The sequence below is a fragment of the Aquarana catesbeiana genome, linkage group LG06 (assembly GCF_042186555.1).
Source record: "Aquarana catesbeiana isolate 2022-GZ linkage group LG06, ASM4218655v1, whole genome shotgun sequence".
Taxonomy (NCBI): Eukaryota; Metazoa; Chordata; class Amphibia; order Anura; family Ranidae; genus Aquarana; species Aquarana catesbeiana.
Window position 1 is genome coordinate 230,203,897 of NC_133329.1, and position 26,538 is coordinate 230,230,434.

Below are 26,538 nucleotides of genomic sequence, written 5' to 3' on the forward strand. Positions count from 1 at the left end.
CCCTCCTGCTCAGGCAACCACCGCAATCCATTCGGTTTAATTTCTATCCCCCTGCTTCCTTAAAGCAGCCCACCAATCTCATGCGCCCTTTGGAACGCTCGCTCCATCTGTAACAAGCTAACATCTGTACGTGACCTCTTCATCTCTCATGGCTTTAAAGTGGAGTTCCACCCACTTTTACAACTTTTCAGCATCCCTCCCTAAACTGCGCACTGTAAACGAATTGGATATTTTAAAAAAAATTTTCTCAGCACCTACTGTATATCTGCTGTATTCATTTTTCACTTCCTCCTCCCTGGCCGTGGCCCATTGCATCATTTCCTGTTTGCAATGCCTTCTGGGAAAGGGCGGCAACTACCTATGACACTGCTGTTGCTATGGAAACCTGACCACTGCTTGTGCTGCACTGAGCATGTGCGAGATCTGCAAGGATGAGATCCAGGAAGAAATACAGTCTGGCTTCAGATGCCCACACTGAAAATGGCCTGCTGTAAGTTTAACAAACAAACTACTGCTATAAACTAACAAAACAGACCTTAGTTTACAGACTACCTTTACTAGAATACATTAAGCTTGCGTATTATAGGGGTATTTTTATTTAAAAAGTATAATTTCGGCCGGAACACCACTTTAACATACTCGCCATAACTGAAACCTGGCTTCAAAATTTTGACTCAGCTTCTCCTGCTGCCCTCTCCCATGGTTGCCTCCATTGGACTCACTCCCCCAGACCCAACAGACAGAGGGGAGGTGGAGTTGGAGTTGGATTCTTTCTATCCCCACAAAGCACAGTCCAAGTCCTTCCTATCCCTCCGCCTCTCCTTTAGAGATGCACTGTATTCGTCTGTTTTCTCCCATTTCTCTGAGGATTGCAGCCATTTATCGGCCTCCTGGACCGGTATTGCACTTTCCTGATGACTTTGCTGCCTGGCTACCCTACTTTCTCTCCTCTGAAATATCCACTATAATTCTTGGTGACTTCAACATTCCTGTCAATGTTAACAGCCCAACTACAGCTTAACTTCTCAACTTAACCTCATCTTTTGACCTAACCCAAAATGGACACATACCTCCACTCACTCCAAAGGTAATACCTTTGACATTGTATTCTCCCATCTCTGCAATTCTGGCAACCTCACCAACACCCCCTTTCCTCTCTCTGATCACAACCACATCAGTTTCACTGTATCCTTGCCTCCAACCACCCATCCCTCCAAGCAGCAAACAACTACTTGTAGGAACCTTCGCCACTTTAACCCTTCTCTTCTCTATTCTACTACTGACCACCATCATCTGATCATAACTCTGCTTCCTCCCCCACCCCCTCTACCCACTAACTTACTCACTGAGAGATTGCCAATCGCTTCAAAGACAAGATTGATGCAATTCGTGAGGACACCTCCACTGTGCGTACATCTTCCCCACCCAACATACCTTGCCTAACAGCACATTCAACACTCTCCTCATTTGAGCTGGCTACTACTGAAGAGGTTACAAAACTTCTCAGATATATAAAAATAAACAGTGTAGCGCTAACGTACAAACAATGTGAGAGAATAAAGTGACAATTATTTCACAATTAGATAAAGAATAACCGTATCTAGTCTCCAAATTACCTAAAATTGGAGAAGTGAGTCCCAAATGTGTAATTTAATGACATGTGAAACACACATTCCTCAGTGATGGGGAAAAACATAAAAAAAATATAAAAAAAATATATATATAGTGAAAAATGATAATTGGGACAAATAAAATGATAACTTAATGTGTCCACATTCATAGAGACAGTGAAATATAAAGGACAAACTTAGTAATACTAATAATAAAATGTCCACAATTCTAGTAAGAGGTATGGCCTCCACATGAGTCTGGAAGTGATCTAGTCCCAGTAAAAAATCATGCAGATAAAGCGAATTCCATACAGTGCAGATGGTACATTAGTATCTCCTCCGTAATGATCCGAATCAAAATAAGGGATAAGGTACTCTTACCGACTTTGGTGGACTCACAGGCCGTTGGCGGTGAGTCAGAAAGGCTTGCACTGTCTTACGATGGAAGACAGTATAAGGGTGGACCATGCGTTGGTAAACCTCTTCCTTCTGATGGGGGACCAGGATCCTGCCCGGATGGTCTAAACGATCACCGTCCTTGTCACCATTGGTAAACCATGTATAGAGAAAAAACAAGGAGCCTCCACATGGTGTAAATCCAAAAATTCAATTGGCATGTTAAATTTATCCCCAGACTCTAATTTTTATTTACCATTATGGCTGACTGTCTAGTATGCCATATTTATTTTATTCAAACCACTTCCGGCCTCGATGATCCATTTGGAACGCAATCGCGCTCCAACGGCCTTAGAGATGTGTTCCTATTTCCGGGTTGACGCAATGAGGTATATCCAATGACACGTCAGACGGCATCACGCGACGCTGGTCACGTGTACGTCATACGTGATGTCTTACATTGGGCGGGTACCTGGTGAGTTTACACTCCCGCCCACTGAGAGTGCACTAGGATGGGATATTCACACTGAGGCTTGGTTGGTAGAGGCGGACTGGTCCCTTGATTGGCTATTGCGGGGAAACACATGACCATGATTGGAACGCACGCCTGGTATCCAGGAAGTTAGAGCGCGCGATGCTGTAATCAGCTGTGTATGAGTCACTAATTTATAGTATATATAAAAGCGTGGTGGTGGCGGGATGGCATATACCCCAGCAGAAGTCTCTTCAGACGAAACGCGTCAGGTCTCCTTGCTGTACCCAGCCACCCACACCACGCTTGCCTTTTTTATTATTGGAATCGATTCTACTACACTTCTTTTATATTGTCATATTTTTATGGATTGTCTAATGATCGTGACTGATCAAATAAATGCCAATTGAATTTTTGGATTTACACCATGTGGAGGCTCCTTGTTTTTTCTCTATACATGGTTTACCAATGGTGACAAGGACGGTGATCGTTTAGACCATCCGGGCAGGATCCTGGTCCCCCATCAGAAGGAAGAGGTTTACCAACGCATGGTCCACCCTTATACTGTCTTCCATCTTAAGACAGTGCAAGGCTTTCTGACTCACCGCCAACGGCCTGTGAGTCCACCAAAGTCGGTAAGAGTACCTTATCCCTTATTTTGATTCGGATCATTACGGAGGAGATACTAAATGTACCATCTGCACTGTATAGAATTCGCTTTATCTGCATGATTTTTTACTGGGACTAGATCACTTCCAGACTCATGTGGAGGCCATACCTCTCACTAGAATTGTGGACATTTTATTATTAGTATTACTAAGTTTGTCCTTTATATTTCACTGTCTCTATGAATGTGGACACATTAAGTTATTTTTTTTTGTCCCAATTATCATTTTTCACTATATATATATATTTTTTTAAATATTTTTTTTATGTTTTTCCCCATCACTGAGGAATGTGTGTTTCACATGTCATTAAATTACACATTTGGGACTCACTTCTCCAATTTTAGGTAATTTGGAGACTAGATACGGTTATTCTTTATCTAATTGTGAAATAATTGTCACTTTATTCTCTCACATTGTTTGTACGTTAGCGCTACACTGTTTATTTTTATGTACTTTGCACAATTTGGTCGTTTTGGAGTGTTGGCTGCTATTCAATGTTTTTTGATTGGCGCTGTATTTTCCAAAAAAACTTCTCAGATGCCCACCTAACCAGTTGTCCCTTGGTCCTGTTCCCTCACAACTACTACAGTCACCCTCTTCTATTCTATGCTCCCTCACTCACATCTTCAATCACTCCCTCTCTAGTGGCACTCTCCCCTCTAAAACATGCGCCGATCACTCCCATACTTAAAAACCCCTCACTGGACCCCACCAACCTAAACAACTTAAGAACATCTAATTTCTCCCATTCACCTCTAAACTTCTAGAACGCTTAGTCTACAACCGTCTTAGCTCCTACCTCAGTGAAAATAACCTTCTTGACCCCTTACAGTCTAGCTTTCGCTTGCAGCACTCCACGGAAACTGCCTTACTAAAACTCACTAATGATTTACTAACTGCTAAAACCAACAGCCAGTACTCCATACTCCTGCTACTTGACCTCTCTGCAGCCTTTGATACTGTTGACCACCCGCTCCTTCTCAATAAACTACATTCACTTGGCCAAGATTCTGCTCTATCCTGGTTCTTTGCCCATCTATCACAGCGCTCCTTCAGTGTTACCTACAACTCTGTCTCCTCCTCTTCGTTGCCCCTTTCTGTGGGGGTCCCCCAAGGCCCTGTTCATGGATCCCCTTCTCTTCTCTATCTACTCCTCCTCCCTTGGTCACTTGATAACCACTCATGGCTTCCAATACCACTTGTACGCCAATGACACTCAAATCTGTCTAATCCTCACCTCACTCATTCAGTCTCCTCTCACATTACTAACTGACATATCTGCATGGATGTCACACCACTTCCTTAAACAAAACCTCTCTAAAACTGAGCTATTAATATTCTCCCTCGCCCGTGCCCCCCTCCATGACTTTTCCATCAAAATCATCAATGCAACCATCAGTCCTTCCCCTCACGCCAGGGTACTAGGTGTAATCCTAGACTCTGACTTGTCATTTCTGCCTCAAAGTCTAATCGTTGTCAAAAGTTTGTAGAATTCACCTCTGTAACATTTGCCCCTTTTTAAACAAATGAAACCACTAAGCTCCTCATTCAATCCCTTGTTATCTCTCGCCTTGACTATTGCAACTCCCTTCTCATTGGCCTGCCTCTCCATAGGCTATCCCCTCTTCAGTCTATCATGAATGCTGCTGCCAGACTTATCCACCTTACCAACCGCTCAGTGTCTGACAACCCTCTTCTCCAATCCCTACACTGGCTTCCAGTCAACATATTCACAACTCTGCCACGACCTACATCACCAATCTAGTCTCCAAATATCACCCAAACCGTCCTCTCCGCTCTTCTCAAGACCTACTCTCAAGCTCTCTCGTCTCCTCCTCCCATGCTTGTCTCCAGGATTTCTCCAGAGCCTCTACCATCTTCTAACTCACTACCTCAACCGTCCGGCTATCCCCTACTCTTGCTACCTTCAGGCAATCCCTGAAAAACTCATCTCTTAAGGGAAGCCTATCAGGTCTCCAATTAATCTCCAATTCCATCGGCTCATTCCCTACAGTTACAACCTTTTGTTCCACCTACCCCACCCTATTAGATTGTAAGCTCTTCTGAGCAGGGCCCTCCTAATCCTCTTGTATTTTATTGTATTATAACTGTATTGTCTCCCTTTTATGTTGTAAAGTGCTGGCGCTATAGAAATCCTGTATAATAATACTACAATTATTATAACTTGGTTTAGAATGTTAATAACCTGTGTACTGGTCTTTCAAGTAAGAGGGAGTTTTAGAAACAAGGGGTTGTGCCATGATGGAAATCCTAAAGGCACTTAGTTTATGGCTATCGGTAGGTTTAATTCTCATTGGAGAGGACGTCGCACCAGGAGAGAAATTTCCAAGATGGGAACCTGGTGGATTTGCTCTTTAAAAAAATATAGACCACATGGCTTAAACATTGAATGGGATGTCAATGCCTTTATTAATAACAGCTGAATCCCGATTATTTTTGTATACGTTTTTGTTTAACTAGTATGCTTTTTAAAGTTCCATATTATGTCATATTGAATATTGTTGTATTTGTTTTCAACCATAAGATGGCAGCATTAGCTTTTTTTTTTTTTAGGTTTTTGATTAAAGTGGATGTAAACCCAATGTCATCCTTTCTAAACTACTGCCATAGGGGTTATGTATAAGGATATACATGCCTCCTGCATGTATCTTTACCTGTCAAATGTCTCCCCGCTGTTATTAGACCCGAAAAACTGCATATTCTGTGGGTGGGTCTGTTGTCTGGAGCTCGGTGGGTGGAGTCGTGATATCAGTAGACTCCCCGCCCACCTCTACACTCCCCTTGTCAATATGCATTTTCTCCTGTGTATTTCTTACACTGAACTTCTGCTATGATCTCTAATACCCAGTGAAAAGACAGGAAAGTAGCCACATGAATTCAGCATGCCAAATCATGCGAAGGTGTGGAACAGCCAATCCTTGCAGAGCTGCTAAAGAAAGGAGTGGGAGGGAATTAAAAAATAATGCATGTCTTAGGCTAGTGCACGAGATATGTAAATCACCTGTCACTCACAGCAAGGGGGAGGATTTGACAAAGTTTTTCTCTGTTTGTCAAATTTATCTCACTGAACAATAAAAGAGGATTGCTCAGAGATGAATTAACTCTGTGTGGCAAGACTGGGCTCAAATGATAGGAAATCTTATACTCTACAGTATGATAAAAAAAAAATTTCGGGTTTTCCACTTTAAGTTTCCGAATCTATTTTAGAATATCGTTCTTATACGTTTGCCTATAACTATCTGGCATTTTATATGTTCTTGTTAATAAATTTTGTGTCTATTTGGCCCGGTCTTATATCTTAGCCCAGTTTCATGAGCCCATAGGGAGACATTTTTGATAGCTCTGCCCTTTGGTCTCTACTAATATGGCCGCCGCTATTTAGCCTAACCATATTCACTCCAGCTGTGATGGTTTATCCAGTTATGACGTCTTTTCTGCTTCCGGCGATAAAACTGAGGCTTGGAACTCAATAGAGAGTGGGAGGTTTCAGTCCTCTCCCTATACATAGAGGAAGTGACGATTGTTAGCCACGCCCCTGACGACGTTCCTTATTGGACGAAACGCATAGGGTGAGTTGTGGGTTGGAAACATCCGTCCTTATTACCTTCTGACACACTTGTTTAAAATGTGAGTATTCTGATTTATCTGGAATAAACTTTTATACTGGTTTGATATACTGCACCATGAGGAGTTGTCTGCTCTTATTTTGATGCATGAGACCTGTGGATTTACAGGATCCATTTGCACGTTACCGGAGAGGAGACCAGTCTGTGGATTAACATTGTGCCCATTTGACCACCTATAACCTAGTGGTCCATACTTTGGGTTAAGAGGCCTGGTGTGTTGGTGTTCGGTGGAGGACATACTAATACTCACCTCACTCTGATTATACACCTCGGGTAACTTCTAAACTATATGGACTTTTTTGTGTTATTTACATAACAGGGTCTGAGGACATCTTTGAACTTCTAACTTCATTTGTTTTTTAGCGCTGCATATTTTTTTTTCTTTTACAAATGTTTGTACTTCACTCTTTTTTTAAACCACAACTCTACAGATGATCGTCATGATTTTGTTTAACGTTTTTGTGCCCACACAGGGTATTAAAGCCTAAATCCACAGACCAAAGTTAGCTGCTCTAGTAACCTCAAGAATTTCAAAAGGCCACAATGCATGTTAACATATTTAACCACTAGCCGATCAGCCGCCGTCATACTGCGGCAAGGTGGCGCGATCCCGCAAATCACCGTAGCTGTATGTCGGCTCGGGAACTCGCTTTTGTGGGCGCTCTTCCATTGGCCAGCAGGGGAGCCAATCAGCAGATCCAGCGGACTCAATTCCCACAATGACAGAATGGGGATCTGCCTGTGTAAACAAGGCAAATCTCTGTTCTGACAGGAGAGATCGCACAGATTCTGTCTTTCTGCTAAGCAGGAAGATGGATATGTGTGTTTCTCCAGTCACACAGTCCCCCATACAGTTAGAAAACACCTGCAGGGAACACGTTTAACCCCTTGATTGCCCCTGATGTTAACCCCTTCCCTGCTAGTGTCATTAGTACAATAACAGTGAATATTTTTAGCACTGATTACTGTATTAAAATGTCACTGGGTCCAATCTGTCTGCCGCAATGTTGCATTCCCGCTAAAAAACACTGATCGCCAACATTACTAGTAAAAAAAAAATAAATAAAAATGCCATAAATCTATCTCTATTTTGTAGACGCGATAACTTTTGCACAAACCAATATACGCTTATTGCAGAATATATATCGGCCTAAACTGATGAATACATTTGTTTTTTTACATTTTTTTTTTTGGGGGGGGGGGGGGGATGTTTTATAGCAGAAAGTAAAAAATGTAGTTTACTTCTTCAAAATTGTCGCTCTTTTTTGATTATAGCGCAAATAAAAAACAGCAGGAGGTGATCAAATACCACCAAAAGAAAGCTCTATTTGTGGGAAAAAAAGGACATCAATTTTGTTTGGGTACAGCTGCGCACGACCACGCAATTATCAGTTAAGGCAACGCATTGCCGTATGGCAAAAAATGGCCTGGTGAGGAAATGGGTAAATCCTGCCGGGGCTGAAGTGGTTATGAAAAAAAACAAAAAACAAAACAAAACAAAACAAAAAAAAAAAAAAAAGAAAAACCCACACACCACACATTTTATTATTAAAACGCCCCATAAATAGAAACTGACAGAAACTAAAAAAAAAACAAAACAACAGTTACCAATATATTCCTGTCATTACACATTACGAGAGACAACTCATGGATTAAACATAGTAGATAGTAGACTTTCTTTTTCCAACAGCAAAATGGGGGGGGGGCAGGCTGCATGACAGGAATAAAGGGAAAAATAGCAATCAGTATGCAACTATAAAATACTGATTAGGATTTATTTTGTCTGCAAGTTAGCCGAGTCACTGGGAAAGGTGTGGTATACATATATACAGTGCATTGAAAAAAGTATTCATACCCCCTTAAAATTTTCTGAATACAAATGCACACCACCCTTTTTAGATATTTATTTGTAAACCATTTATCATGTTCCTTCACAATTATGTGTCACTTTGTGTGGGTCTATCACATAAAATAAATTAAAAAGTTTTTGGTTTTAACATGAAAAAAATTAAATTTGGAAAAATTCAAAGAGGTATAACATACTTTTTCAAGGCACTGTAGAATATTAAAATTAATTAATATATATATATATATATATATATATATATATATATAGTGGGGATCAAAAGTTTGGGCACCCCAGGTAAAAATGTGTATTAATGTGCATAACGAAGCCAAGGAAAGATGGGAAAAATCTCCAAATGGCATCGAATTACAGATTAGACATTCTTATAATATGTCAAAAAAAGTTAAAATTTTATTTCCATCATTTACACTTACAAAATTACAGAAAACAAAAAAATGGCGTCTGCAAAAGTTTGGGCACCCTGCAGAATTTATAGCATGCACTACCCCCTTTGCAAAACTGAGACCTGCCAGTGTCATGCATTGTTCTCAATCATCGTCTGGGAAGACCAGGTGATGTCAATCTCAAAGGTTTTAAATGTCCAGACTCATCTGACCTTGCCCCAACAATTAGCACCATGGGTTCTTCTAAGCAGTTGTCTAGAAAACTGAAACTGAAAATAGTTGACGCTCACAAAGCTGGAGAAGACTATAAGAAGATAGCAAAGCGTTTTCAGATGTCAATATCCTCTGTTCGGAATGTAATTAAGAAATGGCAGTCATCAGGAACAGTGGAAGTTAAAGCAAGATCTGGAAGACCAAGAAAAATATCAGACAGAACAGCTCGCAGGATTGTGAGAAAAGCAATTCAAAACCCAGGTTTGACTGCACGATCCCTCCAGAAAGATCTGGCAGACACTGGAGTTGTGGTACACTATTCCACTATAAAGAGATACTTGTACAAATATGGTCTTCATGGAAGAATCATCAGAAGAAAACCTCTTCTACGTCCTCACCACAAAAATCAGCGTTTGAACTTTGCAAATGAACATATAGACAAGCCTGAGGCATTTTGGAAACAAGTTCTGTGGACCGATGAGGTTAAAATAGAACTTTTTGGCCGGAATGAGCAAAGGTACGTTTGGAGAAGAAAGGGCACAGAATTTAATGAAAAGAACCTCTGTCCAACTGTTAAGCATGGGGGTGGATCAATCATGCTTTGGGGTTGTATTGCAGCCAGTGGCACAGGCAACATTTCATGAGTAGAAGGAAAAATGGATTCAATAAAATTTCAGCAAATTTTGGATGGTAACTTGATGTCATCTGTGAAAAAGTTGAAATTAAAATGGACTACAAATGGATAATGATCCTAAACACACCTCAAAATCCACGGGGGATTACATCAAGAGGCGTAAACTGAAGGTTTTGCCATGGCCTTCACAATCTCCTGACCTCAACATTATTGAAAATCTATGGATAGACCTTAAAAGAGCAGTGCGTGACAGACAGCCCAGAAATCTCAAAGAACTGGAAGACTTTTGTAAGGAAGAATGGGCAAAGATACCTCAAACAAGAATTGAAAGACTCTTGGCTGGCTACAAAAAGCGTTTACAAGCTGTGATACTTGCCAAAGGGGGCAGTACAAGATATTAACTCTGCAGGGTGCCCAAACTTTTGCAGACGCCATTTTTTTGTTTTCTGTAATTTTGAAAGTGTAAATGATGGAAATAAAATCTAACTTTTTTTGACATATTATAAGAATGTCTAATCTGTAATTTGATGCCATTTGGAGATTTTTCCATCTTTCCTTTTTCATTATGCACATTTTTGCCTGGGGTGCCCAAACTTTCGATCCCCACTGTATATATATATATATATATATATATATATATATATATATATATATATGCACACACACACACACACACACACACACACACACACACACACACAAACTTGTGGTTTTGTAGCTCAGTGGTAGTGCCAAAACAGTGCATTTACTCCATGACAGAAGTAGTTTTCAGGACTTTCCTGCTCACATTTATTTAATAGAAAGTCAAAAGTTCATACAGGTATATCTTCACACACAGGGGGTTCTCACCATCAATATAAACAAAACATAACATTCAGCCTCCTGACAGCTTTAAAACCCAAAATACTGCTCTGATTAGTACCTTTAGGTCATCCTGACTATCAAACGCGTCCCAGCGTTTGTGCACAGATGCTGTACCTCAGCTCTGTGCCTTTGCTTGCAGCTGCTCTGCCCCTCATGGGCTCTCTCTATCAGGCTTGGGCCTTTATCTGTCCTGGACAGTACGGTGCATACAAACACCTCTCACTGCTCCCTTCACACACTGATCTCCTTGGGAGGATGAGGCTCTGAGTTCTAACTCTGGCTCCCATATGAAGCCAGCACACACCTGTGCCATTAATGTGCTTGCTTCTTACAAAATCTGGCATAAACCACCATATTAAAACAGCGGCATGGACTCAATCTGCCACAATATACTAAAACTAGGTCTGTATAATGTATATGCACACACGCACATACAAGCACTACGCTGGTGTTGCTAATCAAGTTAACAAAACTTGTACAGTGGCGAAAATTATTTGATCCCCTGCTCATTTTGTGAGTTTGTCCACTTACAAAGATATTAAGGGTCTATAAAATTTATCATAGATGCATTTTAAAATGATAGAGACAGAATATAAACCAAAAATCCAGTAACAACACGATACAAATGTTATAAATTGAGTTGCGGTTCAGTGAGTAAAATAAGTATTCGATCCCCCTATCAACCAAACAATAATTCTGGCTCCCACAGACTGGCTACAGTATGTGGTACACAGATTAGTCAATTTAAGAAGGTGCTCCTAACAACAACTCATTATGTGTATAAAAGACACCTCTCCACAGAATCTCTTTCTTCCGTTCAAACCCACCATCATGGGCAAGACCAAAGAGCTGTCAAAAGGAGGTCAGGAACAAGATTGTAGACTTGCACAAGGCTGGAATGGGGTACAAGACCATCACCAAAAAGCTTGGTGAGAAGGAGACAACTGTTGTGAGAGATTATTTGAAAATGAAAGAAATACAAAATAACCATCAATCGCCCTCGGTTTGGAGTTCCGCAAGATTTTGTCTCATGGGGTAAGGATGATCATGTGAAAAATGAGGGATCAGCCCAGAAGTACACGAGAGGAGCTTGTGAATGAATTGAAGGCAGCTGGGATCACAGTCACAAAACAAGCCACTGGTAACACAATATGCCGCCATGGATTGAAATCCTACAGCGCCCGCAAGGTCCCCCTCCTCAAGAAGGCACATATGCAGGATAGTCTAAAGTTTTCCAATAAACATCTAAATGATTCAGAGAAGGATTGGAATAAAGTGCTGTGGTCAGAGGAGACCAAAATTGAGCTCTTTGGCATTAACTCACTCGCTGTGTTTGTAGGACGAAAAATTGCAGGCTATGACCCTAAGAACAAATAATGATATTTGAAGCGCTTCACAATGTGCATGAAAATGAATATATAAGAATAAATATAAATAGTCAAATAAATCCAGCGGTGAGTAAAAATTCCTAAAAAATCCAGCAATCAAAATAGTGTAAAATTATAAAAAATTAGTGACACCAAATGTGTAAAAAAATTCACATAAAAAATCCACATAAAAATAAATATATAGGGATGTATTCAGAAGGTTCAATTATACAGGTGTAGAATCCTGATTGGTATAGAGCTTTTGATCACTAGCAAAGCGGTTTAAAAACACTTGCTTAATCAAGGTGCTCATTGACCTTCATAGTAACAATGTGCTTTTTGCTTCTATTCACAACCAATGTGAGAATCATAAACAGGCAGATAAGAGAAAAAAACAATCATTGTGCAATACCAATACCAATACCAAGGTACACAGGCAAACTTCAATCCACTCACGTGTGCCTTATAATGATAAGGCATATGCAGGTTTTACTATAGCAGTCAGCCGCCTTAGACAGGAGCAGATTCAGTGCAGTACACTGTGTGATACTGGTGATCTGCACAGAGCGTCCTTGGCTCCTCCCACGCGTTACATCACAGTCACGTGACTTTTTCAAGGATAATACAAGATCTGACGGACTCAGCTTTATAGCACAACAGCAGAGTGGTTGCCATGGCTACAGCATGAGTTTATCATCATCCTGCTTCCTGCATAAACTTCAATCCTGTTAAAACCTACTTTTATTAGACATGTAATTCATATGAATATCGTTGGTTTATCAAAACCACGATTCCATGTGTAAAAAACGCAGTGTGTAAAAAGTAAAAAATATATATATTGATATCTCTAATCACGTTTACTTTTTCAACTCCCTCCAGTGGTCACAATTGGTATAACATCTCACAGAGGGAATATATGGCAAAGCGTTGTCTCTAATGGTTTTGATAATTGACCAGTGCCCCATGATATCACAAAAATGGGGTATCCACATGCTCTGCTCATAAATGTTTGGAAAACGGAGTAAACAAGATGACATGATATATATATAAAATATACATATATATATAATATACATATATAAAATTAAAATAAGATATGATATAAGAAATAGGGAAATAATATTAAAATGTAAAATTAAAATCTAAAAATTCCATGATAGAATATTGCAAAAATGGATGATGACCATTATTTATATGCTAGAACTGAACCAAATATTGCCACTCAGAAAAAACTGGTATTGGACAAATAATGAGAATATTGGACCAAAAAATAAAAAAAAATATATATATATAAATAAATGAATCTGAAAAACCTCTAAAAATCAGAAATAAAACAATTCAGGTCGAATTCAATGTTCAAACCATGGGGTTCTAATGTACCCATCTGGAATATCCATTTGGATTCATTCTTGCTGAGTTCCCTCACTTTATGGGAACCCCTCCAATGAGCCTTATACTTTTGAATAGCCCAGAATTGGAGACCCCTAGGGTCTCTGTTATGATACCTATCAAAATGTTTTGAAACACTGTGTTTTGGATAGCCTTTTCTAATGTTCTGGATATGCTCTCTTATTCTCTTCCACATTGGTCGCTTCGTTCTGCCAATGTATTGGAGGGAGCAGGAGCACTGTAAAGCATATACCACCCCCTCAGTCCTGCAAGATATAAAATCCTTTATTTCAAATTCTTGTCCAGTATTTGTTGAAGAAAATTTCTGACATTTGTATCCATTTTGATTAGTATTTATGCAGGCATAACACCTTTTACAGGGATAGAATCCTTTACCCTGAAAAAAGGTTAAATCAGTTATTCTCTTGGGTGGGTTGGGTACATTTTTAGCTATGATGTCCCTTAGAGTTGGAGCTCGTCTATAAAATGAATCTCGGTTTTTCTGGGAGTATATTTGCCAAAGTAGTGTCAGTTTTTAAAATAGACCAATGTCTTTTTATAATCCTCTCCATCCTCCTGTGTTGTATACTGAAGTCCATTATCAGAGGTATGTCATCTGTTTTGTCATTTACCTTGATTTTATCTTGGATCAGCGCTTCCCTTGAGGTTTGATTGACTTCTGTTATTTTTTCTTCTATAAAACATTTATTGTACCCTTTTTCTTCAAACCTCTTACCTATCCACTGAGCTTGTTTAAGATGGTCATTATTTTCTGAACAATTTCTCCGTAAGCGAAGAAACTGGCCCTTCGGAATGTTGATTAACCATGGCTCATAGTGGCAACTCGTTACTGGTATATAGCTGTTCCTTTCCACCGGTTTGAAGAAAGTTTTTGTGCTGATGATATTGGCTGTTAGTTTTATTTCAAGATCAAGGAACTGGATTTTAGTCTCACTAATTTGATGTTCAAGTTGTTCAAGTACTCTCTTTTTCTTTTGGGTTTGCCATCCTGCTCTGCATCCCCTTTTATGGTGTTTGGACTTCTTTCTCTGTTTGTATATTCCTGTAGGGGTGGGGGATCTTCGTTTCTGTGGAAATCTAAAAAAGATCTTGACTGTTCTTCCTCTATGTAATTTCTAAGAGGCTCGTATCTATTGGTGGTAGGCAATGGGCTCCTCCTATCAGGATATCTGTATACAACAAAGTGTAAAACAATTGGAAGCAAATAAAGATATTATAATTAGACCGGCTGACAAAGGGGGCGCCATTGTAGTACTAACTAAGGAATACTACCACCAGGAACTGATGGGACAACTTAACGATAATAACACATATCTGAAACTCAGTAGCAATCCTACTAGAGAATACAAACGAGATCTGTCCTCTTTGATTCAAAAAGGAATCAACAAAAATATTCTATCCAAAAAAGAATCTAGATATTTAGTACCGGATACATGTAGAGTTCCAATCATTTACACCATCCCGAAGATCCATAAAAATGCTGAGGCACCACCAGGAAGACCCATCATTAATGGGATTCAATCGATCAATGCAAGACTAGGGGAATATGTGGACAAATTCTTGCAACCCCTAGTACCTAACACTAAAGCTTATCTACGTGATACCAAACATTTATTACAAATATTAAAATCTCTGACCCTGGACCCTAATGGAAGATATCTGTTAGCAACTGCTGATGTTGCTTCACTGTACACAATAATTGAACATAGCGATGCAATAGAAGCATCTAAATGGGCTATGGATTCATTCAGCCATCTCATTTCTAAACAGAAAAGATTTCTTCTTAGAAGCCTGGCCTTTGGTATTCAACATAATTACTTCTGGTATAATGACAATTATTTTCGACAACTAACGGGTATTGGGATGGGAGCTAAATATGCCCCAAGTATAGCCAACATATTCATGGTAAAATGGGAGGAGGATGCCATCTTTTTAAATACTCCGAAGGAACTGGTTCTATATAAAAGATTCATAGACGATTGTATTATTATTTGGAAGGGTGATGAACTGAGTTTAAGATCCTTTTTCCAACGTTTGAATATGAACCAAAAAAATACTTGAACATCAAATTAATGAGACTAAAATCCAGTTCCCTGATCTTGAAATAAAACTAACAGCCAATATCATCAGCACAAAAACTTACTTCAAACCGGTGGAAAGGAACAGCTATATACCAGTAACGAGTTGCCACTATGAGCCATGGTTAATCAACATTCCGAAGGGCCAGTTTCTTCGCTTACGGAGAAATTGTTCAGAAAATAATGACCATCTTAAACAAGCTCAGTGGATAGGTAAGAGGTTTGAAGAAAAAGGGTACAATAAATGTTTTATAGAAGAAAAAATAACAGAAGTCAATCAAACCTCAAGGGAAGCGCTGATCCAAGATAAAATCAAGGTAAATGACAAAACAGATAACATACCTCTGATAATGGACTTCAGTATACAACACAGGAGGATGGAGAGGATTATAAAAAGACATTGGTCTATTTTAAAAACTGACACTACTTTGGCAAATATACTCCCAGAAAAACCGAGATTCATTTATAGACGAGCTCCAACTCTAAGGGACATCATAGCTAAAAATGTACCCAACCCACCCAAGAAAATAACTGATTTAACCTTTTTTCAGGGTAAAGGATTCTATCCCTGTAAAAGGTGTTATGCCTGCATAAATACTAATCAAAATGGATACAAATGTCAGAAATTTTCTTCAACAATTACTGGACAAGAATTTGAAATAAAGGATTTTATATCTTGCAGGACTGAGGGGGTGGTATATGCTTTACAGTGCTCCTGCTCCCTCCAATACATTGGCAGAACGAAGCGACCAATGTGGAAGAGAATAAGAGAGCATATCCAGAACATTAGAAAAGGCTATCCAAAACACAGTGTTTCAAAACATTTTGATAGGTATCATAACAGAGACCCTAGGGGTCTCCAATTCTGGGCTATTCAAAAGTATAAGGCTCATTGGAGGGGTTCCCATAAAGTGAGGGAACTCAGCAAGAATTAATCCAAATGGATATTCCAGATGGGTACATTAGAACCCCATGGTTTGAACATTGAATTCGACCTGAATTGTTTTATTTCTGATTTTTAGAGGTTTTTCAGATTTTTATTATATATATATATATATATATATATATATATATATATATATATATATATATATATATATATATATATATATATATATATATATATATATATATATATATATATTTATGGTATATATATTAATTTTATTTTTTATATTTTATTTTTTATTTTTTTTATTTTTTGGTCCAATATTCTCATTATTTGTCCAATACCAGTTTTTTCTGAGTGGCAATATTTGGTTCAGTTCTAGCATATACCGTATTTATCGGCGTATAACACGCACTTTTTTCCCCTTAAAATCAGGGGAAAGTCGCAGGTGCGTGTTATACGCCGATCCCAAACTGCACAACTCAAAAATCGCCGACCGCGATTTGAAAATGGCGCCGAAATACACAGAGCCGGTCCTCGGCTCTTTCCGGCGGCTCTCGTTCATTTTCGGCTCCACTCGTAGTCCCGAGCGGAGCTATCCGAACCTACTCGGCTAGGTTCGGATAGCTCCGCTCGGGACTACGAGTGGAGCCGAAAGTGAAAGAGAGCCGCCGGAAAGAGCCGAGGACCGGCTCTGTGTATTTCGGCGCCGGCGGCGCCATTTTCAAATCGCGGTCGGCGATTTTGAAGACAGGGGATCGAACGCTGCACTGGGCGAGGCTGCACTGGGCGAGGCTGCACTGGGCGAGGCTGCACTGGGCGAGGCTGCACTGGGGGAGGCTGCACTGGGGGAGGCTGCACTGGGGGAGGCTGCACTGGGGGAGGCTGCACTGACGAGGCTGCACTGACAAGGCTGCACTGACAAGGCTGCAATGATGGGCATTTAAATGTAAGTTTTTTTCCCTTCAACTTCCCTCCTAAAAGTTTTTTTTCCTTAAAATTCCCTCCTAAATTGGGGTGCGTGTTATACGCCGGTGCGTGTTATACGCCGATAAATACGGTAAATAATGGTCATCATCCATTTTTGCAATATTCTATCATGGAATTTTTAGATTTTAATTTTACATTTTAATATTATTTCCCTATTTCTTATATCATATCTTATTTTAATTTTATATATGTATATTTTATATATATATCATGTCATCTTGTTTACTCCGTTTTCCATACATTTATGAGCAGAGCATGTGGATACCCTATTTTTGTGATATCATGGGGCACTGGTCAATTATCAAAACCATTAGAGACAACGCTTTGCCATATATTCCCTCTGTGAGATGTTATACCAATTGTGACCACTGGAGGGAGTTGAAAAAGTAAACGTGATTAGAGATATCAATATATATATTTTTTACTTTTTACACACTGCGTTTTTTACACATGGAATCGTGGTTTTGATAAACCAACGATATTCATATGAATTACATGTCTAATAAAAGTAGGTTTTAACAGGATTGAAGTTTATGCAGGAAGCAGGATGATGATAAACTCATGCTGTAGCCATGGCAACCACTCTGCTGTTGTGCTATAAAGCTGAGTCCGTCAGAGCTTGTATTATCCTTGAAAAAGTCACGTGACTGTGATGTAACGCGTGGGAGGAGCCAAGGACGCTCTGTGCAGATCACCAGTATCACACAGTGTCCTGCACTGAATCTGCTCCTGTCTAAGGCGGCTGACTGCTATAGTAAAACCTGCATATGCCTTATCATTATAAGGCACACGCGAGTGGATTGAAGTTTGCCTGTGTACCTTGGTATCCTAACTATTGCACAATGATTGGTTTTTTCTCTTATCTGCCTGTTTATGATTCTCACATTGGTTGTGAATAGAAGCAAAAAGCACATTGTTACTATCAAGGTCAATGAGCACCTTGATTAAGCAAGTGTTTTTAAACAGCTTTGCTAGTGATCAAAAGCTCTATACCAATCAGGATTCTACACCTGTATAATTGAACCTTCTGAATACATTCCTATATATTTATTTTTATGTGGATTTTTTATGTGAATTTTTTTACACATTTGGTGTCACTAATTTTTTATAATTTTACACTATTTTGATTGCTGGATTTTTTAGGAATTTTTACTCACCGCTGGATTTATTTGACTATTTATATTTATTCTTATATATTCATTTTCATGCACATTGTGAAGCGCTTCAAATATCATTATTTATTCTTTTTAAGTGACTCTGAAAACACTCTCTTTTGATAGCAGCCTCACTTGGTTTTATGTGTAATTATCAGCTATTTAGCATCACAGCGCTTTGTGTTTTATATATATTATGACCCTAAGAACACCACCCCTACAGTCAAGCACGGAGGTGGAAACATTATGCTTTGGGGAGGTTTCTGTACTAAAAGGTACAGGCCAACTTTGCTGCATTGAGGGGCCAATGGATGGGGCCATGTATTGTAAAATTTTGGATGTGAACATTCTTCCCTAAGCCACAACACTGAGGATGGGTCATGACTGGGTCTTCCAGCATAACAATGACCCAAAACATACCGCCAAGGCAACAAAGGAGTGGCTCAAGAAGAAGCACATTAGGTCATGGACTGGCCTTGCCAGTCTCCTGACCTAAAACCCATCGAAAACTTATGGAGAGAGCTAAAACTTGGGCAGCACAGTGGTGTAGTGGATAGCACTTTCGCCTAGCAGTAAAGAGGGTTGCTGGTTCAAATCCCAACCACTATTTGACACTACCTGCCTGAAGTTTGCATGGGTTTCCTCCCACACCCCAAAGACATGCTTGTAGGTTAATTGGATCCTGTCTAAATAATCCCTAGTATGTGTATGTATGAATGTGAGTTTGGGACCTTAGAGTGTAAGCTCCTTGAGGGTAGGGACGGACGTAAATGTACATGTAAAGCGCTGCGTAAATTGACGGCGTTATATACAGTGGGGACGGAAAGTATTCAGACCCCCTTAAATTTTTCACTCTTTGTTATATTGCAGCCATTTGCTAAAATCATTTAAGTTCATTTTTTTCCTCATTAATATACAAACAGCACCCCATATTGACAGAAAAACACAGAATTGTTGACATTTTTGCAGATTTATTAAAAAAGAAAAACTGAAATATCACATGGTCCTAAGTATTCAGACCCTTTGCACAGTATTTAGTAGAAGCACCCCTTTGATCTAATACAGCCATGAATCTTTCTGGGAAAGATGCAACAAGTTTTTCACACCTGGATTTGGGGATCCTCTGCCATTCCTGCTTGCAGATCCTCTCCAGTTCTGTCAGGTTGGATGGTAAACGTTGGTGGACAGCCATTTTTAGGTCTCTCCAGAGATGCTCAATTGGGTTTAAGTCAGGGCTCTGGCTGGGCCATTCAAGAACAGTCACGGAGTTGTTGTGAAGCCACTCCTTCGTTATTTTAGCTGTGTGCTTAGGGTCATTGTCTTGTTGGAAGGTAAACCTTCGGCCCAGTCTGAGGTCCTGAGCACTCTGGAGAAGGTTTTCATCCAGGATACCCCTGTACTTGGCCGCATTCAACTTTCCCTCGATTGCAACCAGTTGTCCTGCCCCTGCAGCTGAAAAACACTCCCACAGCATGATGCTTCCACCACCATGCTTCACTGTTGGGACTGTATTGGACAGGTGATGAGCAGTGCCTGGTTTTCTTCACACATACCGCTTAGAATTAAGGCCAAAAAGTTCTATCTTGGTCTCATCAGACCAAAGAATCTTATTTCTCACCATCTTGGTGTCCTTCAGGTGTTTTTTAGCATGCTCCATGCGGGCTTTCATGTGTCTTGCACTGAGGAGAGGCTTCCGTCGGGCCACTCTGCCATAAAGCCCCGACTGGTGGAGGGCTGCAGTGATGGTTGACTTTCTACAACTTTCTCCCATCTCTCGACTGCATCTCTGGAGCTCAGCCACAGTGATCTTTGGGTTCTTCTTGACCTCTCTCACCATGGCTCTTCTCTGCCGATAGCTCAGTTTGGGCGGACGGCCAGCTCTAGGAACGATTCTGGTCGTCCCAAACGTCTTCTATTTAAGGATTATGGAGGCCACTGTGCTCTTAGGAACCTTAAGTGCAGCAGAAATTTTTCTGTAACCTTGGCCAGATCTGTGCCTTGCCACAATTCTGTCTCTGAGCTCTTTAAGCAGTTCCTTTGACCTCATGATTCTCATTTGCTCTGACATGCACTGTGAGCTGTAAGGTCTTATATAGACAGGTGTGTCGCTTTCCCAATCAAATCCAATCAGTATAATCAAACACAGCTGGACTCAAATGAAGATGTAGAACCATCTCAAGGATGATCAGAAGAAATGGACAGCACCTGAGTTAAAATATATGAGTGTCACAGCAAAGGGTCTGAATACTTAGGACCATGTGATATTTCAGTTTTTCTTTTTTAATAAATCTGCAAAAATGTCAACAATTCTGTGTTTTTCTGTCAATATGGGGTGCTGTGTGTACATAATGAGGAAAAAAAATGAACTTAAATGATTTTAGCAAATGGTGGCAATATAACAAAGAGTGAAAAATGTAAGGGGGTTCGAATACTTTCCGTCCCCACAGTAAGTACTTGAAATAAATAAATCTTGGAGTTGCCAAGCGACAGCCAAGAAACCTTAAAGATTTAGAGAAGATCTGTAAAAGAAAGAGTCAACCAAAATCCGTCCTAGGATGTGTGCAAATCTGGTAACCAACTACAAAAAATGTCTGACCTCTGTGCTTGCCAACAATGGCTTCTCCACCAAGTACTAAGTCATGTTTTGCTTGGGGATCAAATACTTATTTTACTCACTGAACTGAAACTCAATTTATAACATTTGTATCAGGTCTTTTTTCTGGATTTTTGGTTGATATTCTGTCTCTAGCATTTAAAATACACCCAAGATAAAAAAATATAGACCCTTAATTTCTTTGTAAGTGGGTAAACTTACAAAATCTGCAGGGGATCAAATAATTATTTTGCCCACTGTATGTATAAAAATATGTATGTATACATGAATATAAATATATTCATTATATTATATATGGATAGTCAAAATAAATAAAAGTGATTGCAAGTGCTGGTTCACACTACAGCAACTTGCGATCCAACTTGTCAGACCTCAAGTCGCTCCAAGTCGCTGGACAGAAGAAATTCCATTGAAGTGAATGAGAGCTGTCTTAACCCCTTCCCGACAGGCGCACACCGATGTACCTCAGCAGAATGGCACGGCTGGGCAAATGGACTTACAGGTACGTCCATTTGAATTCCCCACCGTGCCATTGGCGCCGGCCGGGAGCTCCGTGAGTCGGGTCGTGGGTCCCGCGGACTCGATCGCCGCTGGGATACCCGTGATCGCCTCACGGAGAGGACGAACGGGGAGATGCTGATGTAAACAGCATCTCCCCGTTCTGCCTAGTGACAAGTGTCACTGATCTCTGCTCCCTGTCATCAGGAGCAGTGATCAGCGTAGTGACACAGCTAGCCCACCCCCCCTACAGTTAGTAATCACTCCCTAGTACTGACTTAACCCCTCCCCGCCCCCTAGTGGTTAACCCCTTCACTGCCAGTGTCATTTACACAGTAATCAGTGCATTTTTAAATCGCACTGATCGCTGTATAAATGACAATGGTCCCAAAAATGTGTCAAAAATGTCCGCCATAACGTCGCAGTCACAATAAAAATCGCTGATCGCTGCCATTACTAGTAAAAAAAAAATTATTAATAAAAATGCCATAAAACGATCCCCTATTTTGTAAACGCTATAACTTTTGCACAAACCAATCAAACGCTTATTGCGATTTTTTTTTTCACCAAAAATATGTAGAAGAATACAATCGGCCTAAACTGAGGGAAAAAAATGTTTTTTTATATATTTTTGGGGGATATTTATTGGGGATATAATGGTTGCTCTTATTTTGTTTATAGCGCAAAAAATAAAAATCGCAGAGGTGATCAAATACCACCAAAAGAAAGCTCTATTTGTGGGAAAAAAAGGACGTCAATTTTGTTTGAGAGCCACGTCGCACGACCGCGCAATTGTCAGTTAAAGCGATGCAGTGCCGAATCGCAAAAAGTGCTCTGGTCAGGAAGGGGGTAAAATCTTCCGGAGCTGAAGCGGTTAATGTACACTAGTGAAGTCGCTCAGGCGATTTCTAGCCGAATTGTACCCATAGATTTCAATGGAAGCTGCATCCAAGTGTGATCCTTATCTTAATTGATGTGATTTGGATCCGACTTTACAGGAAGATTACCCAGGGTTGCCTTGAAGTTGCCTCGCAAAGTTGTGCCGACTTTCAGGCTGCTGTAAGGTGAACCGGCACTAAAGGTTTATCTTATTCTAAAAATAAAGATGTTAAACTTAACTGATCCGTGCAATGTTTTTGCACAGAGTGGCCCCTAACCTCCTCATCTGGGGTCCCCTGCAGGCGCCTTGGCTACTCCTCCCTTCCAAGTACCCCCATACCAAACCAATTGCAACAGGGGCACTCCTGCAGGCTCAATCCTGAACCAGGCTGTGTGAAGTTATAGACACACACAGTGCAGCTTAACCTGCCACTTCCTTACAAAATTTGATTGACAGCAGCAGTAGCCAATGGCCTCCCGCTGCTGCTCTCAGTCCTGTGAGGAGAGAGCAGCGCTGCTGCTCTCAAGCACAGCGCTGGATCGAGATAGGATCTAGGTAAATATTTAGGGTAGCTGGAGTGGAGCAGATCATGTGTATTGTTTGTTTATCATTTGGTATGTGTATTTTAATGTCGCTGGGTTTTTGAAGTTTTGCCCAAATTTATGTTTCTGTATCCAATATAATTTTTATTCACAATTTTTGTAGGTCTCATCTTTTTAAACTTGCAGAAAAATGTTATTGTTGATTATTATGCACAGTAATTTGTATGTGCGTATTATTATACAATAATAATTTCATGCTGCATGCACACTAATGCATACAGCATGAAATTAATACATACTTCTATACTAAACATTTATGTATAGGGATACATTTTCCACATGGATAGTTCAGGGTAAGGTAGGGTGAGGCATACTATGCACCATTACCTGTCTGTTGGGTCCACATAACCAATCATTTCCTTATATCTATAAACACTTACGCATTATATCTTTGTCAGCTTTACACACATTGACAGTCATGGCCTGGCCAAATTCAAGTGCAATTTGGGAATTTATTTCCTCCAGTGTGACCTAGAAAAAAAATAAAAATAAAATTATTTTACGATATTAAAGCCTTGTTTTTTTTTTTTAAATAACAAACATGTTTTACTTACTTGCTCTGTGCAGTGGTTTTGAACAGAGCAGCCCAGATCCTCTTCTTGGGTCCCTCGCCAGCCTCCTCCCTCCTGCCGGGTGCCCCCGCAACATACAGCTTGCTCTGGGGGAACCCAAGCAGGCGTGCTCCCGAAGCGCGGCTCTGTGGGCCCATTCACACATGGAGCTGCGGCTTAGCCCCGCCCCCACTTTCTCTTGATTTGCTCCCTGGCTGTGAATGACAGCAGCCAATGGCTCCCGCTGCTGCCAAAAGCCAATCAGGAGTGCGAGTTCCTGGAGAGGCAAAGCTCTGCGTGGACATCACTGGATCGAGAGGGGGCTCAGGTAAGTATTAGGGGGGCTGCTGCACACAGAAGGCTTTTTACCTTCATTCATGAAGGTAAAACACCTTGTGCCTTTACAACCCCTTTAAGTCAACTTAAAATCAGAGCTTGCTTAACCTTTAGGAAAACCTGTCGCCAAGGTAATCAAAAGAAAGTGACACCTACATAGCAATGCAGGAACCTCTATTTGGCAAAAGGGGGCTCTACAAAGTATTGAATTTAGGGGGGTGAATAGTTATGCACACTGACTTTTTTCTGTTATTTTGTCCCATTTGTTGTTTGATTCACACAAAAAAAAAAAAAAAAAAAAAAAAAAACACAACACACATCTTTAAAGTTATGGGCATGTTCTGTAAATTAAATGATGCAAATCCTCAAACAATCCATGTTAATTCCAGGTTGTGAGGCAACAAAACACGAAAAATGCCAAGGGGGGGTTTATACTTTTATAAAGAAAGGAAGCTGCGCTATATAATTATGATGATGGAAGAGTAAAGTGACTTAAAGTGATTTGCCTTGATAAATGGAGATATGAAAACTCAGTGTAAGCCACTATTACATAAATATTAAACATAATCACAAGTGAAATGTGCAAAAAATAATAAAAAACAAATGAAAATTGCAAGAGTTCTCCAAAAAGATCCAATCCACTCCGATGGGCTGTTAAAAAGAAGTTCCACTGAATATACAGTTCATAATGGCTTTTCAAGTGACGATTCCTCAACCCTCTATTCAGTAGTGACATGGGACCACAACGCCAAAAAAGATGTGATAGGGTGCGACAGGAAAGTTCCTCCACCAGTAATAATACTGCCGCTTACCAGCTTGTTAGATCTCTTTTAAGGAGATCGCAAGTGCCTGTGGCTTTTATCCCCAGCCCCGGGTCTTTGTGCTTGGATAGGTAGATGTTCCCAGACTCTCTGGTAATGGGCTGTTAAACCCATTCCTGGGTATAACGAGCGAACATCAGTACATTATACAGAGGATACCCTGAGCATAGAGTCTGGGAACATCTAGCTATCTAAGCACAAAGACCCGGGGCAGGGGATAGAAGGCAGAGGCACTTGCGATCTCCTTAAATAAGAGATCTAACAAGCTGGTAAGCGGCAGTATTATTACTGGTGGAGGAACTTTCCTGTCGCACCCTATCACATCTTCTTTGGTGTTGTGGTCCCATGTCACTACTGAATAGAGGGTTGAGGAATCATCACTTGAAATGCCATTATGAACTGTATATTTAGTGGAACTTCTTTTTAACAGCCCATCGGAGTGGATTGGATCTTTTTGGAGAACTTGTTTTTTATTAATTATTTTTTGCACATTTCACTTGCGATTACGTTTAATATTTATTTAATAGTGGCTTACACAGAGTTTTCATATCTCCATTTATCAAGGCAAATCACTTAGACCCCTTTCACACTGGGGCGGTTTGCAGGCGTTATTGCGCTAAAAATAGCGCCTGCAAACCGACCCAAAACAGCCTCCGTTGTTAGTGCTTTCACACTGAAGCGGTGCGCTGGCAGGAGAAGAAAAAATCTCCTGTCAGCCGCTTCTTTGGAGCGGTGAAGGAGCGGTGTATTCACCGCTCCTAAACCGCTCCTGCCCATTGAAATCAATGGGACAGCGCGGCTATACCGCGGTAATACCGCGGCTATAGCCGCGCTATACGAGGGGTTTTAACCCTTTTTCGGCCGCCAGCGGGGGGTTAAAACCGCACCGCTAGCGGCCGAATACCGCGGTAAAACAGCGCTAAATTTAGCGCTGTTTTACCGCCGACGCCCCCTACCGCCCCAGTGTGAAAGGGGCCTAATAAGTCACTTTACTCTTCGATCACTATAATTATATAGCGCAGCTTCCTTTCTTTATGTTATATTTAGTGTGTGTGTGTCTCACATTATAGTTGCAGCTGTTTTTTTCAATTGATTTATTAGGATAGCGCAGTATAATTACTTTTTCTGGGTGAATACTTTTGCAAGGCACTGTAGATATCAGCCAAGGTGTTTAACCCTCTCAGATCCCAGAAAGAAAAATCTATAAAATGTAGCAGTTGGGAGAACATAAGGTTATGCCAAAAAGGAAGTGCAGCTTCAATGACCTTGAACCTCGCAATACGTTTGGATTCCCTCCACACCAACCATGCCAAGTTTAATATCGGTCGCCGCGTTTTTTCTAAAACGGATTTTGGGGCCTCCAATGAAATCATCAGGCTATTTAGTTGAAGGACGTGGGCTAAATGTGACTACCACTGCGGGCATCACAGGTGACAGCCAGACAGGTGTCGTATTTGTCCTGTTAAAAAAAATAATAACATAGGTTCAGAAGAGCCAAACCTGCTTCCAAATTAGGACGTTGCAGAGTAGAAAGCTTGAGTTTCCATCTATTCTGGGCCCATATAAAAAGGAGCTAAACTGAGCATCTAAGATT

General features: G+C 40.4%; 1 protein-coding gene across 1 annotated transcript in view; it reads right to left on the reverse strand.

Moving 5' to 3' along the window:
* The window catches only part of SNRNP25 (small nuclear ribonucleoprotein U11/U12 subunit 25), a 91,307-nt gene that overhangs the window by 52,236 nt on the left and 12,533 nt on the right, over nucleotides 1-26,538 (reverse strand). The window contains exon 3 of the mRNA XM_073633025.1: nucleotides 23,617-23,707. Coding sequence (XP_073489126.1) covers nucleotides 23,617-23,707 — 91 coding nt within the window. The remainder of the gene's footprint in view (nucleotides 1-23,616; nucleotides 23,708-26,538) is intronic.